At 38.5% G+C, this 20,319-nt stretch overlaps 1 protein-coding gene across 1 annotated transcript; it reads right to left on the bottom strand.

Annotated features, from left to right (window-relative positions):
* Positions 1-1,496: 1,496 nt before the first annotated feature.
* LOC128695480 (U6 snRNA-associated Sm-like protein LSm4) lies at positions 1,497-16,836 on the bottom strand. The gene is made up of 4 exons (XM_053786149.2): positions 16,789-16,836; positions 14,264-14,404; positions 11,695-11,875; positions 1,497-1,983 (listed from the first exon to the last, which is right to left on the bottom strand). The coding sequence occupies exons 1-4, from the start codon at positions 16,789-16,791 to the stop codon at positions 1,883-1,885; spliced, it is 426 nt and encodes a 141-aa protein (XP_053642124.1). The 5' UTR covers positions 16,792-16,836; the 3' UTR covers positions 1,497-1,882.
* Positions 16,837-20,319: the final 3,483 nt, after the last annotated feature.

Here is a 20,319-nt window from a genome sequence, read left to right as displayed (position 1 = left end):
ATAGAAGATTTACTGTTATGCAGACTACTGCATTAGTGTAGAAATGGTATAAATAATATCAGCACACTTGTGAAATAATATTAGACTCACCAGTTGACATGTATTGGACGCGTGGCATGATTTGTTTACTTTTGAACTTTGGCAAAAATCGAACATATCTGCTACTTTGAGCTCAATTTCAAGGTACTTTTCATTGTGAAATCAATCAAAATCATCTCAATTTCTGTAATATGTCTTCCATTCTATAAAATGAAACCAGGAAAACTAGAATACAACCATAAATACCATACGAAAGTATGGTGCAAAGTCGCTGTTTTAAACCAAAAACATGGTCAAAGTTTTTTTTTTCTCATTATACACTGTGTGCTGCAGGATTTTTTTTATACTGTGAACACTGACCACATAGGCCCATTCTTTCATATGTAGGCCTACCAGCTTTCTCTCGCTAGATTTGAAGGCGTTAGAATTTACACGTATTAGTACGTCAATAACCCTGGTGCGCAAGACGTACTAGTATGTCGGAAACCCTGAAAGGGTTAAGTATCAATTTAAGCATCTTGTAACAAGCCAAAAGTAAACAGACACCCAGCTGCCCATAGTTGTGTTGTGCCGACACAAAGTTGGGTCTAGGGGTGGAGATAGCGAGGAAAGAGTACTAAGAGATGTGTACTATTCAAAAGATATGCAGTCATATGATCAACCATTTGGTGATCATATGATATGCTCATAATGATTTTTTGAGTAAAAGTAAAGAAATGTGGATCTGTTTGAAAAGTTTGTATTGTAGAGGGATTATGATTGAATTTCAGATTTTACTTTCTCTCAGTTTTTTACAAAAAAATTTTTTTTTTGTTTATGACCATTTGGTGCATGAGTTTTTAATAAGCTCAGGTTTTTGGCAAATATTAGTCAAGAAATGTGGAACTTGAAGTCTCATTATTATTAATATAATTATTATTTCATTCAAAGCAGTGAGCACTAAACCCATAGAGGTCTATGAAGTCTCAAACCCAATCCCTAAGTTTTACATGTTGTAACGGCTTTACTTTATGGGCCATGAGCCAGGAACAAGTCTAGCCCATAAAACAAGGGAGAGCTGTATTTAAAACAACAATAATACTTGGAAAATAAGCTAAGCCAAACATTTGCCCCCAAATAGTTTTTACCACAAATTCACACAAAGTAAGCCACATAAAAACAATATAACTGTCCTTCACTACCAGGTCACTTATTTGAGCACATGTATCTACATAAATCCATTCAGCTTAGCCAAATTATCTACTTAAGTAGCCACTGGATGAAATTCCATTGAGAAGTATTTAAGTACAATTAACTTGTACTTACAGTATTTATCTCTTGCTAGAAAATACACACATACTGTACAATCTGTACATATTTTGCAACGTAGAATTTTTTTTTTTTTGAAAAAAAGAAAAAAAATCATTATGTTTATTGTATTAACTTCATGAAATAGATTATTCACCATTTAATGACCAAAAATATTTGTTTTACTGGATTGTAATAAAACCATTTACACCAAATACAAAAAAGCTCAAACCAGCTTGGTCACCTTTCATGACTAGTTCACAACAACATAAAAACCTTAACCTGTCAGGAAGTTTTACTGTCCAGTGAAAATGATGCTAGATACTGGAAAGTAAAATGTTTATAACATCACAGGCAATAAATAAAAACACATGCTATTGTACTGCAGAAAATACTACAATCACACCCTAATTATTGGATCGCACACATTAAATTCCAAAATCAATGAAAACGAGTTTGTAATATGTATACAATATCTATACAATGATAAGTTGTTCAATTAGATTTGCATATAGCCAGTGCTCCACATCCTTCCAAACAATCTAAACATGATAGGCTATTTAAATCCTTCCTTTTTCTTCATGCCACCACGTCCAGGACCCCCTCGCCCACCGCCAACACCTGGGGGCCCACCGCGCCCTCGACCTCCAAAGCCACCTGTCAAGCAAAAAAATAAAAATAAAAATAAAATAAAGATAAAAAAATAAAAATTAAGTAACTAAACAACAAAGTGAATGTACTATACTAGAAAAATTTTAATTCCTAAAAGAAACTTATTAAGAAAAGAACTGTAGCAGGTAAAGTTCAAGATGCTGAAGTACTGTATAAGTAGTCATGCTATCTTTGTTGTGAAATAGGAAAGGGTCTCTTTATACAGGTTTTTGTTCAATGACCTTTGATACACCCTTGATGAGTTCCAATAGTTTTTCGTTTTTCTGTTCCCAGAGCCCAATCTTGGGCCAGGCTTGTCTGGTGTTCACTGATTAAGTAGCACATGGACATTATCATTAAGCAACTTACCATGGGATCATCAAAATTTAAAGAACTGATGTCACTGTAAGGTAGGTATTACTGTGGTACCAAACTCCCAGACTACTGCCTGCATCAAAACCCAGTTTTGATGGATGGCAGCTTTAAGAATTTCTGAAATGATTATTCCCAGAGATCATCATGTGGTGCATAATTTGTATTTAAGTAAATGAGGCAAATATATGCAGTAAAGGAGTTCAAAGTGATGACAAAAATGCAATATTTTCCTGTATATTATTGTGAAGTCTTCCGTGATTACGAATGCAGTACGTATAAAGCTGCCCATACAAATTCACAGACTTCCTTATTTTCAGGTTTCAATTATCCAGTGGTTTCACTGAATATTTTGAATTATAATATGCTTTTCTGGTTTAATGTCTTTCCCATGAGCAACTCTTTCTTCATTTTGGTTATTATATTTTATGTCAATATTAACCAGATTAGTGAAATATTACAAAGATATGATGTCTGAAACCCAATATGAGCCCAAATCTAAAACAAAAATTTGTTATGAAGACTTTATTTGACATAATTCATGATTTCTAGTTTCACGGGACCTCTAGAAATGTAAACCTTGCCCCTCTGCAAATTTATGGGGACAGCCACATAATGTACCCATTACTTTGAAATTGCACCCCAAATAAGTAAAGAACTAATGTATAAAATTGAATATAAAATGTTGTAATGCATTCTTTATGGATTAAAGTACGTCAAGCAGATCACTTCCTAAAATATTTATTAATAATGCTGCAACCTGAAATGTTAGAGCAGATAAAGAATATGAATATTTAGCAAGTGAAGAAAATAAGCAATTCATTGAAATTACTGTAAGTTAAATTAAACTTACCTATACAGAGCAAGCTTGTTAAGGATACTGGAAATAAATTGTTCAATGAAATAGCAACAGGAAATAAAGACGTCTTTTCAATACCAATGAAAATTAGATTAACAAAATCTAAAAAGTACAGCCTCTCCTTACTTAACGATGGAGATAGTGACCTAAGACCCCGCTGGTAAATGAATTTGTTGCTAAATGAATTTGTCGCTAAACGAGGAGTATACATGTACTATAATGGTAGTGGATTTGTGTCAACCATCCTTGATATTGTTTTAATATCACCTTTACACCATTTATAACATTTCTGGTATATTTTAAATGTTTATACAGCAGTGTACTGTATATTGTAATAAACAGAATTGAGGAAATCAACTCTAATATAGTACATTATTTAGGTATAAATACTGGTCAGAGAGCCCATCTTAAGTCAGAGGTGTCAGTAAAGGAGTACGTCACTGAGTGAGGAGAGGCTGTATTTTAATATGTTATAAGCTGTGATACTTGTGGCGTTTGTTAGTGGACTGGTCCCCAGGCAAGTACTGACAAGTGCAGCAGCACGTTTCTCTGAATCAGCAGATGAAAGATACAGCCAATACAACTTCACATAATGATGGATAGCATTGTGCTGATGAGTGTACATTCTTTTAAATTACAAAAAATTATGTTTAGATATTCCTTGTACTAAGCAATAGATTCATTCCTGACTTGCGTCATATAAAGTGAACCCATTAAAACATGTAAAACATGGGGATTTATTCTGAGACTTCACATATTCCATCCTTTTGACCAGTACTTTTTTTTTTTTTTTTCAACAAGTCGGCCGCCTCCCACCGAGGCAGGGTGACCCAAAAACGAAAGAAAATCCCCAAAAAAGAAAATACTTTCATCATCATTCAACACTTTCACCACACTCACACATTATCACTGCTTTTGCAGAGGTGCTCAGAATACAACAGTTTAGAAGCATATACATGTACGCATAAAGATACACAACAAATCCCTCCAAACTGCCAATATCCCAAACCCCTCCTTTAAAGTGCAGGCATTGTACTTCCCATTTCCAGGACTCAAGTCCGACTATATGAAAATAACCGGTTTCCCTGAATCCCTTCACTAAATATTACCCTGCTCACACTCCAACAGATCATCAGGTCCCAAGTATCATTCGTCTCCATCCACTCCTATCTAACATGCTCATGCACGCTTGCTGGAAGTCCAAGCCCCTCGCCCACAAAACCTCCTTTACCCCCTCTTTCCAACCCTTTCGAGGACGACCCCTACCCCTCCTTCCTTCCCCTATAGATTTATATGCTTTCCATGCCATTCTACTTTGATCCATTCTCTCTAAATGACCAAACCACCTCAACCCCTCTTCTGCCCTCTGACTAATACTTTTATTAACTCCACACCTTCTCCTAATTTCCACACTCCGAATTTTCTGCATAATATTTACACCACACATTGCCCTTAGACAGGACATCTCCACTGCCTCCAACCGTCTCCTCGCTGCTGCATTTACCACCCAAGCTTCACATCCATATAAGAGTGTTGGTACTACTATACTTTCATACATTCCCTTCTTTGCCTCCATAGATAACGTTTTTTGACTCCACATATACCTCAACACACCACTCACCTTTTTTCCCTCATCAATTCTATGATTAACCTCATCCTTCATAAATCCATCCGCCGACACGTCAACTCCCAAGTATCTGAAAACATTCACTTCTTCCATACTCTTCCTCCCCAATTTGATATCCAACTTTTCTTTATCTAAATCATTTGATACCCTCATCACCTTACTCTTTTCTATGTTCACTTTCAACTTTCTACCTTTACACACATTCTCAAACTCATCCACTAACCTTTGCAATTTTTCTTTAGAATCTCCCATAAGCACAGTATCATCAGCAAAAAGTAACTGTGTCAATTCCCATTTTGAATTTGATTCCCCATAATTTAATCCCACCCCTCTCCCGAACACCCTAGCATTTACTTCTTTTACAACCCCATCTATAAATATATTAAACAACCATGGTGACATTACACATCCCTGTCTAAGACCTACTTTTACCGGGAAGTAATCTCCCTCTCTTCTACACACCCTAACCTGAGCCTCACTATCCTCATAAAAGCTCTTTACAGCATTTAGTAACTTACCACCTATTCCATATACTTGCAACATCTGCCACATTGCTCCTCTATCCACTCTATCATATGCCTTTTCTAAATCCATAAATGCAATAAAAACTTCTCTACCTTTATCTAAATACTGTTCACATATATGCTTAAATGTAAACACTTGATCTACACATCCCCTACCCACTCTGAAGCCTCCCTGCTCATCCGCAATCCTACATTCTGTCTTACCTCTAATTCTTTCAATTATAACCCTACCGTATACTTTTCCTGGTATACTCAGTAAACTTATTCCTCTATAATTTTTACAATCTCTTTTGTCCCCTTTCCCTTTATATAAAGGGACTATACATGCTCTCCGCCAATCCCTAGGTACCTTCCCCTCTTTCATACATTTATTAAACAAAAGTACCAACCACTCCAACACTATATCCACCCCTGCTTTTAACATTTCTGTCATGATCCCATCAGTTCCAGCTGCTTTACCCCCTTTCATTCTACGTAATGCCTCACGTACCTCCACCACACTTACATTCTGCTCTTCTTCACTCCTAAAAGATGGTATACCTCCCTGGCCAGTGCATGAAATTACCACCTCCCTTTCTTCCTCAACATTTAAAAGTTCCTCAAAATATTCTCGCCATCTACCTAATACCTCCCTCTCCCATCTACTAACTCCCCTACTCTGTTTTTAACTGACAAATCCATACTTTCCCTAGGCTTTCTTAACTTGTTTAACTCACTCCAAAATTTTTTCTTATTTTCATTAAAATTTCTTGACAGTGCATCTCCCACTCTATCATCTGCTCTCCTTTTGCACTCTCTCACCAATATCTTCACCTTTCTTTTACTCTCCATATACTCTGCTCTTCTTATAACACTTCTGCTTTGTAAAAACCTCTCATAAGCTACCTTTTTCTCTTTTATCACACCCTTTACTTCATCATTCCACCAATCACTCCTCTTTCCTCCTGCCCCCACCCTCCTATAACCACAATCTTCTGCCCCACATTCTAATACTGCATTTTTAAAACTATTCCAACCCTCTTCAACCCCCCCACTACTCATCTTTGCACTAGCCCACCTTTCTGCCAATAGTCGCTTATATCTCTCCCGAACTTCCTCCTCCCTTAGTTTATACACTTTCACCTCCCTCTTACTTGTTGTTGCCACCTTCCTCTTTTCCCATCTACCTCTTACTCTAACTGTAGCTACAACTAAATAATGATCCGATATATCAGTTGCCCCTCTATAAACATGTACATCCTGGAGTCTACCCATCAACCTTTTATCCACCAATACATAATCTAACAAACTACTTTCATTACGTGCTACATCATACCTTGTATATTTATTTATCCTCTTTTTCATAAAATATGTATTACTTGGTACCAAATTTCTTTCTACACATAGCTCAATTAAAGGCTCCCCATTTACATTTACCCCTGGCACCCCAAATTTACCTACTACTCCCTCCATAACATTTTTACCCACTTTAGCATTGAAATCCCCAACCACCATTACTCTCACACTTGATTCAAAACTCCCCACGCATTCACTCAACATTTCCCAGAATCTCTCTCTCTCCTCTACACTTCTCTCTTCTCCAGGTGCATACACACTTACTATAACCCACTTTTCACATCCAATCTTTATTTTACTCCACATAATCCTTGAATTTATACATTTGTAGTCCCTCTTTTCCTGCCATAACTTATCCTTCAACATTATTGCTACTCCTTCTTTAGCTCTAACTCTATTTGAAACCCCTGACCTAATCCCATTTATTCCTCTCCATTGAAACTCTCCCACCCCCTTCAGCTTTGTTTCACTTAAAGCCAGGATATCCAGTTTCTTCTCATTCATAACATCCACAATCATCTCTTTCTTATCATTTGCACAACATCCACGTTCAGACTTCCCACTTTGACAATTTTCTTCTTATTCTTTTTAGTAATCTTTACAGGAAAAGGGGTTACTAGCCCATTGTTCCCGGCATTTTAGTTGACTTTTACAACACGCATGGCTTACGGAGGAAAGATTCTTATTCCACTTCCCCATGGATATAAAAGGAAAAGTAATAAGACCAAGAACTATTAAGATAAAATCAAAGAAAACTCAGATGAGTGTGTATAAATAAACGTGTACTTAACAAACAAAAAACAAAAAGCTTACCATACATGAACAATAAAGAAATGAATGTGATAAAAAAAAAAAAAAACAGAAAAATACAATAAAAAATTCAATCATAATCCCTGTAGAATACAAAATTAGAGGAAAACATTCCACATTTCTTAACTTAAAAAAAAAAATAAATAACATACCAAACAGGTATGAAACAACCATATACTAATTTTTTTTTTTAACAAGTCGGCCGTCTTCCACCGAGGCAGGGTGACCCAAAAAGAAAGAAAATCCCCAACAATACTAAATTTTTTTTTTTTTATTATCACATATCACACTGGCCGAATCCCACCAAGGCAGGGTGGCCCAAAAAAGAAAAACTTTCACCATCATTCACTCCATCACTGTCTTGCCAGAAGGGTGCTTTACACTACAGTTTTTAAACTGCAACATTAACACCCCTCCTTCAGAGTGCAGGCACTGTACTTCCCATCTCCAGGACTCAAGTCCGGCCTGCCGGTTTCCCTGAACCCCTTCATAAATGTTACTTTGCTCACACTCCAACAGCACGTCAAGTATTAAAAACCATTTGTCTCCATTCACTCCTATCAAACACGCTCATGCATACCTGCTGGAAGTCCAAGCCCCTCGCACACAAAACCTCCTTTACCCCCTCTCTCCAACCTTTCCTAGGCCGACCCCTACCCCGCCTTCCTTCCACTACAGACTGATACACTCTTGAAGTCATTCTGTTTCCCTCCATTCTCTCTACATGTCCGAACCACCTCAATAACCCTTCCTCAGCCCTCTGGACAACAGTTTTGGTAATCCCGCACCTCCTCCTAACTTCCAAACTACGAATTCTCTGCATTATATTCACACCACACATTGCCCTCAGACATGACATCTCCACTGCCTCCAGCCTTCTCCTCGCTGCAACATTCATCACCCATGCTTCACACCCATATAAGAGCGTTGGTAAAACTATACTCTCATACATTCCCCTCTTTGCCTCCAAGGACAAAGTTCTTTGTCTCCACAGACTCCTAAGTGCACCACTCACTCTTTTTCCCTCATCAATTCTATGATTCACCTCATCTTTCATAGACCCATCCGCTGACACGTCCACTCCCAAATATCTGAATACATTCACCTCCTCCATACTCTCTCCCTCCAATCTGATATTCAATCTTTCATCACCTAATCTTTTTGTTATCCTCATAACCTTACTCTTTCCTGTATTCACCTTTAATTTTCTTCTTTTGCACACCCTACCAAATTCATCCACCAATCTCTGCAACTTCTCTTCAGAATCTCCCAAGAGCACAGTGTCATCAGCAAAGAGCAGCTGTGACAACTCCCACTTTGTGTGTGATTCTTTATCTTTTAACTCCACGCCTCTTGTCAAGACCCTCGCATTTACTTCTCTTACAACCCCATCTATAAATATATTAAACAACCACGGTGACATCACACATCCTTGTCTAAGGCCTACTTTTACTGGGAAATAATTTCCCAGTAAAATATATACTAAATATACCTGGTAAATGCAATTAACCAAAAAACAAATGAGAAAAAGTTAAATTCAAAATTCAATCATAATTCTCCTCCCTTTTACTCCCGCTCCTCCACTAACCAGCCAGCCAGTCTTCGTCAGGACTCAGGTACACTTGTTATAAACCAGAACTAGTGAATGTGTATCTAACTACTTCTATTTTCTCCCTCTCTCCACCCCAAGGCCCACCCTGAGTCAGTAAGTTTATTCAGGTTAACACAAATACAGTTACATAGATTATGATACATAGAGAATTTTGGAATCCTCATATTGTACTTAATTTGTCTAAGACTGTAAACCTACTATCAACTTATTCCAGTCCCAAATACATTTACTTCAGAATAAGATCCAGATACACTTACTCTAGAGTAAGAGCAAAATCATTGGCATAGTCAATTTGCCAAGAGGCAAATCCTTTTATTTTTTTTTTCAATTAATGGCTAAATTTCACTATTATACTGACCATGACCACAAAAGATGAAAAAATTTTATATACATACTAATAATAATGTCTTTAAAGATTATTTCTTTGAGGAGAAGGCTGGAGGCAGTGGAGATGTCATGTCTGAGGGCAATGTGTGGTGTGAATATAATGCAGAGAATTCGTAGTTTGGAAGTTAGGAGGAGGTGCGGGATTACCAAAACTGTTGTCCAGAGGGCTGAGGAAGGGTTGTTGAGGTGGTTCGGACATGTAGAGAGAATGGAGCGAAACAGAATGACTTCAAGAGTGTATCAGTCTGTAGTGGAAGGAAGGCGGGGTAGGGGTCGGCCTAGGAAAGGTTGGAGAGAGGGGGTAAAGGAGGTTTTGTGTGCGAGGGGCTTGGACTTCCAGCAGGCATGCATGAGCGTGTTTGATAGGAGTGAATGGAGACAAATGGTTTTTAATACTTGACGTGCTGTTGGAGTGTGAGCAAAGTAACATTTATGAAGGGGTTCAGGGAAACCGGCAGGCCGGACTTGAGTCCTGGAGATGGGAAGTACAGTGCCTGCACTCTGAAGGAGGGGTGTTAATGTTGCAGTTTAAAAACTGTAGTGTAAAGCACCCTTCTGGCAAGACAGTGATGGAGTGAATGATGGTGAAAGTTTTTCTTTTTCGGGCCACCCTGCCTTGGTGGGAATCGGCCAGTGTGATAATAATAAAAAAATTTTTTAATTTTTAATCCCCCAAGACTGAAATCCTCGCTTAAGCCAGAATGAAATCCTTCATTTGTTACTGACCCAAATGAACTTACTCCTGAGTCAGACCCAACTATGCTTACTTTAGACTATGCCCCATTAAGGATAGTTTTAGGATTGTAGCCTAAATGTGTTTGCATTGTCATTGTGGTAGTATACAAGCCTCCAGATGCAACTTCCCAGCAATTCCAGGAGCAGCTTGAGAAAATTGACCACTGTCTGGAAAATCTCCCAACTCCTGCCCCAAACATCTTACTACTAGGAGATTTCAACCTGAGACACCTAAAATGGAGGAGTATAGCAAACAAAGTTTTAGCAGAGATCACTCCAGGAGGCAGCTCAGATGAAAATTCACACACACACAAACTATTAAATCTCTGCAACAAATTCACCTCAAACCAGCAAATAGTAGAGCCTACAAGACTAGAAAATACGCTGGACCTCATCTTCACTAGCAATGACAATCTGATACGTAATATAACTGTATCAAAGTCAATTCACTCAGATCACAACATAATAGAGGTACAGACATGTATGCATAGGGCTCCGGACCAGCAAAATGTGAGCAGTCATGAAGGTCTCTTCACGAAATTCAGTTTCAATAACAAAAACATACAATGGGATCAAGTAAACCATGTCCTAAGTGAAACAAGCTGGGAAGATATCCTAAACACAGATCCAAACATTTGCCTTGAAAAAATGAATTCTGTGGTTCTTGAGATTTGCTCAAGACACATTCCATTAAGAAAAAGAAAGAGAAGATGTAAACTAGAAAGAGAGAGACGTTCCCTATAAAGATGAAGGCGAAGAGTCATGTAGCTGCTGAGTGGGGTCAATATATCTGAAATACGAAGGGAGGCACTAGTCAATGAAATTGCAAATATTGAACTTAAGCTGAAGGAATCTTATAGGTGACAAGAATCACAGGAAGAACTAAAAGCCATAAAGGAAATTGAAAAAACCCAAAATGCTTCTTCTCTTATCCCAAATCTAAGGGAAAAACAACATCCGGCATTGGGCCCCTGCTTAGGTGGGGTGGGACATACACAGATGATAGCCAAGAAATGAGTGAGAGACTAAAGTCCCAATATGACTCAGTATTTAGTGAGCCACTGCCCACTCTAAGGGTTGACAATCCAAATGAATTCTTTATGAACAAAACCCAAAATCTGGTCATCCCAAAAATCTCGGATATTATTCACAAGACTTTGAAGAGGCAATAAATGACATGCCCAGTAGATCAAAGTTTTTTACACATTTTCAAATGTAAAAAAACAGAAAGAAGATCTACTTTTTTACATACTTTCAAATGTTGAAAAACGTATATATACATTTGGACTGTTTACGGGTTAACATATGATAGTGTAATCATGTTATCAGGCTTTTATATGCATTTGAAAATGAAAAAAAGGCTATGTTTCACTTTACAGTGATTTTCACTTTATAGCAGTAGCCTGGAACCTAACCTGCCATATAAGTGGGGCCCTCTTGTAGTTTCTGTACTCACCTCTACCAGGACCACCACGACCACGTCCAGGTCCTCCACGGCCTCTGCTTTCACCTCGGCCACGTCCACGAGCCACTACTTCTTCCTTGACAAGGTCAATTACTTCATCAGGCAGTCTCAAATATTTAATGGTGGAACCTCGGATATAGCACTCGGGCATCCTCCAGAATTTGTCACCATCCTAAATATAGCAAGGTTCATAATTTTTAAAATTTATACACTATATTTTTTGTCAAATAAAATGCTACCCCCATTCCTCAAAAAATAAAGTTAGAAAACCAATATGTATGTCTTTTATGTGACCCTTGTTACCAGTACGTATTGCAAAGACAATAGTTTATTGCATTTTTTAAATATGGGGCTAAATAAAATGTAGCTAATTTAAATACTAGTTAGGCAAATGCATATTAATTAAAGTGTTAATTACACTTTTACCATTATACAAATAGTATATGCAGAATATATACAGTGGACCCCCGCTTAACGATCACCTCCCAATGCGACCAGTTATGTAAGTGTATTTATGTAAGTGCGTTTGTACGTGTACGTTTGGGGGTCTGAAATGGACTAATCTACTTCACAATATTCCTTATGGGAACAAATTCGGTCAGTACTGGCACCTGAACATATTCTGGAATGAAAAAATATCGTTATCCGGGGGTCCACTGTATATACAAGTACAACCTCCTCTCACTTAGCGACGTACTCATTTTCCAATGACTTGGACTTACGACTGGTTCTCTGACCAGTATGCATACCTAAATAATGTATATTAAAGCTGATTTCCTTTATTCTGTTTATGACAATATATAGTGCACTGCTGTATAAACATTTTATAATACAGTGGAACCTCAAAAATCGAACTGCTCCCAACACGACCAATTATGTAAGTGTATTTTTGTAAGTGCTTTTATAAGTGTATTTTTGAGGGTCTGAAATGGACTAATCTATTTTTTTTTTTTTTATTATCACACCGGCCGATTCCCACCAAGGCAGGGTGGCCCGAAAAAGAAAAACTTTCACCATCATTCACTCCATCACTGTCTTGCCAGAAGGGTGCTTTACACTACAGTTTTTAAACTGCAACATTAACACCCCTCCTTCAGAGTGCAGGCACTGTACTTCCCATCTCCAGGACTCAAGTCCGGCCTGCCGGTTTCCCTGAATCCCTTCATAAATGTTACTTTGCTCACACTCCAACAGCACGTCAAGTATTAAAAACCATTTGTCTCCATTCACTCCTATCAAACACGCTCACGCATGCCTGCTGGAAGTCCAAGCCCCTCGCACACAAAACCTCCTTTACCCCCTCCCTCCAACCCTTCCTAGGCCGACCCCTACCCCGCCTTCCTTCCACTACAGACTGATACACTCTTGAAGTCATTCTGTTTCGCTCCATTCTCTCTACATGTCCGAACCACCTCAACAACCCTTCCTCAGCCCTCTGGACAACAGTTTTGGTAATCCCGCACCTCCTCCTAACTTCCAAACTACGAATTCTCTGCATTATATTCACACCACACATTGCCCTCAGACATGACATCTCCACTGCCTCCAGCCTTCTCCTCGCTGCAACATTCATCACCCACGCTTCACACCCATATAAGAGCGTTGGTAAAACTATACTCTCATACATTCCCCTCTTTGCCTCCAAGGACAAAGTTCTTTGTCTCCACAGACTCCTAAGTGCACCACTCACTCTTTTTCCCTCATCAATTCTATGATTCACCTCATCTTTCATAGACCCATCCGCTGACACGTCCACTCCCAAATATCTGAATACGTTCACCTCCTCCATACTCTCTCCCTCCAATCTGATATTCAATCTTTCATCACCTAATCTTTTTGTTATCCTCATAACCTTACTCTTTCCTGTATTCACCTTTAATTTTCTTCTTTTGCACACCCTACCAAATTCATCCACCAATCTCTGCAACTTCTCTTCAGAATCTCCCAAGAGCACAGTGTCATCGGCAAAGAGCAGCTGTGACAACTCCCACTTTGTGTGTGATTCTTTATCTTTTAACTCCACGCCTCTTGCCAAGACCCTCGCATTTACTTCTCTTACAACCCCATCTATAAATATATTAAACAACCACGGTGACATCACACATCCTTGTCTAAGGCCTACTTTTACTGGGAAAAAATTTCCCTCTTTCCTACATACTCTAACTTGAGCCTCACTATCCTCGTAAAAACTCTTCACTGCTTTCAGTAACCTACCTCCTACACCATACACTTGCAACATCTGCCACATTGCCCCCCTATCCACCCTGTCATACGCCATTATTCCTGATGGGAATAAATTCATTTGGTAAAGGCACTCGAACAGTCTTCTGGACCAAAGAAAGTTCGATATTTGAGGCTCCACTGTATACTAAAAATGTTATAAAAGGTGACATTAAAACAATATCAAAAATGGCTGACACAAACACACAGCATAGTCTTTGCTTAGTGACGAATTCGTTTACCGACCTGGTCTTAGGAATGGAACTCCATCGTAAAGTGAGGAAAGGCTGTATATTCTATTATGTATGTTGATTACACACACACTGCTTATTCAACTCACCCGTGAGGTACAGATGACATCTTTAAGATTAATGTTCATCCAGTTGTCGCAAGAAACAAGATTACCATTGTATGTTTCTCCATTCTTCAACTCCACCAACATAGGGTGGTTTTGGGCTGTCTTCAGTAGAGATAGAGGCAACTGTTGACAGTAAATTAAAGATCAATAAGTAATGCTGTGATAAAAATCTTGTTACATAATACAATTTCAACTACATACTGGCATGTAAAATTTTTAAGTAGTGGTATTAATTTTTGTTACCAAGGCCAATAAGGACTGTAGTTTTTAAGAAAATAAAATTTTTGTATTTTGGCTAAATATATCTTGTGGCAGCTGAACTCAATGCAAATTGATAAAGAAGATATGTTGGTGTAAGCCAGTGACCCGTAGCTCAGAGATAGGGCTTTCAGCCTACAATCAAAAGAACTTAAGGTTCAATTCCTGGGAGGGGCAAGATGAATGGCAAATCACAAGGTGAATTGTAGTGCTTATACAGTTGAAATTTACCTATATTTTAACACATCACTTTTTAAACTGCCTACCATTGTTACTTTAGGCATAACAGTCAATTAACTTCGTCATTTATTTGCTGCTAGTTAAATGGGCACCAAGCAATATGAGTATGACTACACATCCTGCCTCACTCAGGGTTTGGCCTCTGGTAATATCAATTGTAAGCCAAACATGCTGCCTCTGCTCTATGAGGTTTAACACTTCATTTAGGTGGGCAAGTAAAGGTAATTAAAGTACAGGTAATTTCATATTAAAAAATAACGTGCATACTGCACAGTCATTATAGTATAGAATATAAGAGTGACATGTAATAATGACTTACCTGGAGTTTACCTGGAGAGAGTTCCGGGGGTCAACGCCCCTGCGGCCCAGTCTGTGACCAGGCCTCCTAAAATAAAACTACAATTCTTAAAAAAAGCATTTAAATCCAGTTAAGATTTTGGTGGGATTTTTAACCCCGGAGGGTTAGCCACCCAGAATAACCCAAGAAAGGCAGTGCGTCATCGAGGACTGTCGGTCTTATTTTCATTCTGATCCTCCATCTTGTCCCCCAGGATGTGACCCACACCAGTCAACTACCACCCAGGTACCTATTTGCTGCTAGGTGAACTGGACAACAGGTGTAAGGAAAGGTGTCGAAATGTTTCCACCCTGCCGGGAATCCAACCTGGACTCTCCATGTGTGAAGTCAGAGCTTTGCCAGCCAAGCCCTTGTTGTCTGTATCAGATAAATGTATAACATTCTTGATATTAAATATATGCCATTTATACATACACGCTCATAGAGACATTCTAAACCCGTAGGGAACCATACAGTATGTGGGTAATGGAAGCATCATATTTGGTCCAAGAAGATGGAGAGATCAAATTCCCTGGATCAAGAGCCCTTCACTGCCAATCAATAAACCTTCCCTGAAGGGAATTTAATCAATCACTTAACCAAATAAACTAATTATTACTAGTACATTTAATTCAATTCAAAGTTTATTCTCTATAAGGATTACAATGCTGAGTTTACAGAATTTGGTTATTGTGTGGTTTACATGTAGTAAAATAATGATTACAGTGTACCACTAGTACACCTAGCATGGCTAGGCATTTCGGGCAGACTTAGTTTAATTCTTAATTGTAAAATATTACAAATTATGAGGTAAGTTGGTATTATGGCTAAGTGGCTAAATACTAGTTTGTGAGTTTAGCAATGTGAATGCTTTTGTTTTGGCACAGTACATAGTTTCAGTATTGGAGTATCACAGGATTCATTATTTTAAGATTGAGATTAATATTTCTGTTTATGGTCAAATGAGTGAGTGAGTGTAAGTGTGAACCACCAGGTGGTATTCGTGTAGTTAGTTGACGGGGTGTATCAGGGAGATAAGATATTTTCTAATGGTAGTTTTGAAGGTGATGAATGTGTCTGCAGTTCTAGAGTTCTCAGGTAGGGTGTTCCAGATTTTAGGGCCTTTGACATACATTGAATTTTTGTATTTTTTTGACATACTGGGGTCATACAATACATAAGGAGCGGGAGGCAATCGGGTTCAATCCAAGGATAGGTAAATTTCCTTGGATAAAGAGCCCCTCATGTACATCAAGGCACCACTCTTAAAGGCTTTCAGGATCATAGAGCTCCTGGAAATTTCACACTTCATTCAGGGGAGAGCGCTAAAATATTACGAGTCGTGTATCACGTGGGGAATGACGCATTCAGGCTCGATCCAAGGAAGGAGAAGATAAGTTAACTTCCTCGGATCAAGAGCCCCTAACCGGCATCAAGGCACCTCTTCTGAGGGGAATTAATATTATTATAATCAAATTTGGCGCTAAACCCGAGGGTCAAACAGCGCTGTCCTGGGGACAAGAAAGCCTCGAAAATTGGAGGTAATAACATTCGATATAAGAAAGGGGGTGTGTATTTCAAATTCCTCGGATCAAACACTCTTTGTCGGCAACAAAATAACATCCTTGAAAGTTAAATAAGTTAATATATCTCCCCGTTAATGATGACTGACCATGTTGTTGTCACTGCTGCTGCTGCTGCTGCTGCAACGTTTGTCAACACTCAGACACCCACAGTGTAAAACTTTATATTAATAAATTTAATATACTCTCCTAATAGTCTAATATTACTCCAGCTGAGCAATAAATAACTGCAGTGATTTTTAACACTGATGTACTGATATACATGGAATGTAAAATCTACTATCTTGTAAATGATTATACATAAATTTTTATTTTAACCTGTATGTTAACATCATGAAAACCCTAATCCATACAAAAAATATAAATAATCTTTCAGTATATATAACCTAAAAGATGTTTATCTTATTGTGTATATACTGTAATCAAAAATTTTAGAAAGTGCAAATTTTTCTTGCTACTCTTTGAAAGTTTTCAATTATATTTGGGCTTTGTATATCCCAGTTTACCATTTTTATTAAAGAAATTTGGATATTAATTTCCATTTGATGACGTGTGAATGCCTCTTGTTTCCCTTCAAATCTTCAACACTAATATTCAACTACATTATCAATTTTTGCTGCACTCTGCACTATTCCAGTCGCTTATATTGAAGTATAGGGGACTGACTGGTGTTATGGAATACTGGGATCAAACAGCGATTAAAACATGTCTAGTTGAAGGAATTTTTGGTGCGCTTATGACCGTGATGCAATGTTTAGCTTTCAAAACTTTGTGGCCCAATCTCTGGACCTATTATGGGCCTCTACAATGTTGAGGTACAGTCCCTGGACTCAGGTGCCTCTATAATATTGAGGTTTAGTCCCTGGACTCATTATGTGCCTCTGTAATGTTGAGATACAGTTCCTAGACCAATTATGTGCCTCGTAATGATGAGGTACAGTCCCTGGACCCACTCTGTGCTACTGGAATCTTTTAACTACCGTCCACAGGGTGTGTATGGGATGTATAATAAAAATATTAAATTACCACCGTCATGATATACAAGGGTTAGCTGAATCCAGTATAGGAGACAACCTTGACTGTGCTTGTATCAAGGGGTAAGGAACAGATGGTGATGTATGTTTATCAGTCTATTTCGTTATTTTGCGATAATTAAAATCTCTGCTAAGATTCTGAGGAACAGGTTACACTGTGAATTTCCAAATTATTCCATTATTAATGATATTGTTTATCCCTCGATTGGAGGATTGGTGGGGAGGATATGATTCAGTGGAGCAGCGAACTTTGAGTAGAGTATTCCTTTAACAAGAGTTCGGGGAAGAAATTTTGAGATAGGAGTGATTAATGGTAGGATGGGAAGGGCGGTTCCAATAGTGGACCTCAATGAATGTAAGTCACTGAATTTTTGGGTTATCCTGGGTAATTAAATGAGACACTTGGGCAACATTTGGGTATCTTTGTTCTAGAAACGTTTTGCCAGCCAGTGGTTTCTTTAGTCCAATGCAGAGAAAGGTTGAAGATGAAGAGGAGTTTGTGGTAGTCAGTCTCTCAGCCTGGATTCGATATGTTCCGTCCATCATTCTTACTAAAAGTGCAGCATATTTGTGGAGATGGAGCTTATATACTGATGACAGATGAGATGGAGCAGTGGACAAAACCACTAGTGGAAGTAGGTCATGCCTATAGGTTAGACAAGTTTTGAAGAAATACCTGCACCAAGATTCCAGGATATTGCTGTGTCATGCAAGATGTGAATAAATAGTTTAGAAAAACATTTGTGCAACATTTGGGGTATCTTTATTCTAGAAACATTTTAGCCAGCCAGGCGTTTTTGTCCGGTCCAGTATTTTCAGTCATTTAGAGGTGGGATGGGACGGTTTGGTCCTCTTTGATTTGTGCAAGAATGTATTGTGTATATGTCAAGAGATTTGTGTTCCATGTTGGAGGTATTCTAGGATGGGTGTGTGGAGAGAGTGTATGTTGTGTTTTATTACCTAGATGGGAATTTCCCAAATTCCTTCTATCTTGCACCAACTGAGCCCTCGGAAGTCACCGAGATTATAAAGTCACTTAAAAACAACTCAGGGAATCTGTCTAATGTCCCACCATTACTGTACAAGCGAGTGGCCCATATCCTTTCGCATGCTATTTCATTACTTTTTAACAAGTCACTAGAAACTAGCACCTTCCCGAAACTACTCAAGATGGCAAGGGTTACACCAATACATAAAGGTGGTGACCCTACAGACTTAAACAACTATAGGCCAATATCAAACTTACCATTGCTATCCAAAATCTTTGAGAAACTCGTGCACAGGAGACTATATTCATTTATAACAACACAAAACATACTCAACCCCTGCCAATTTAGATTCAGGAAAAATAAAAGCACTAATGATGCAATCATAAAAATGCTAGATCTGCTTTACACAGCATTGGAAAATAAGGAATATCCACTAGGAATTTTTATTGACCTAAGAAAAGCTTTTGACACAGTAGACCACGACATCCTACTCCACAAACTTGACCATTATGGTATAAGAGGCCATGCGCTTGCTTATTTCAAATCTTACCTTACTAATAGGTATCAGTATGTCACCATTAAAGACACAGCATCAACAACACGGCCACTTGATACTGGAGTTCCGCAGGGAAGTGTCCTTGGTCCCCTGCTCTTCCTCATATACATCAATGATCTTCCAAACGTATCCCAACACCTGAAACCCATTCTCTTTGCTGACGACACGACTTATGTCATCTCTCACCCTAATCTTGCCACCCTCAACACCATTGTTAACGAGGAGCTGATCAAAATATCGACTTGGATGACAGCCAATAAACTTACGCTTAACACTGACAAAACCTACTATATTTTGTTTGGTAGCAGAGCAGGAGATGCACAAATTAACATTAAGATCGACAACACTCTAATTACCAGACATAATGAGGGCAAATTCCTAGGCCTATACCTTGACAACAACCTGAATTTCAGCACCCATATCCAACACAACCAAAAAAGTATCCAAAACGGTTGGGATCCTCTCCAAGATACGATACTACGTGCCGCAAAATGCCCTTCTCACACTATACCACTCACTTATTTATCCATACCTCACCTATGCTATTTGTGCTTGGGGATCAACTGCAGCAACACACCTAAAGCCAATAATAACCCAACAAAAAGCTGCAGTAAGAATAATCACTAAATCCCATCCCTGGCAACATCCCCCCCCACTCTTCATAGATCTAAACTTACTCCCTGTTCAGTACATCCACACTTACTACTGTGCAATCTACATCTACAGGACCTTAAACTCCAATATCAACCTTGACCTAAAACGCTTTCTTGATAGTTGTGACAGAACCCACAGGCATAACTCCAGACACAAACATCTCTACGACATTCCCCGTGTCCGACTAAACCTTCACAAAAATTCAATGTATGTCAAAGGCCCTAAAATCTGGAACACCCTACCTGAGAACTCTAGAACTGCAGACACATTCATCACCTTCAAAACTACCATTAGAAAACATCTTATCTCCCTGATACACCCCATCAACTAACTACACGAATACCACCTGGTGGTTCACACTTACACTCACTCACCCATTTGACCATA

Source organism: Cherax quadricarinatus, chromosome 50 (genome assembly GCF_038502225.1).
Source record: "Cherax quadricarinatus isolate ZL_2023a chromosome 50, ASM3850222v1, whole genome shotgun sequence".
Taxonomy (NCBI): Eukaryota; Metazoa; Arthropoda; class Malacostraca; order Decapoda; family Parastacidae; genus Cherax; species Cherax quadricarinatus.
This window is presented reverse-complemented; position numbering and strand designations above follow the sequence as displayed.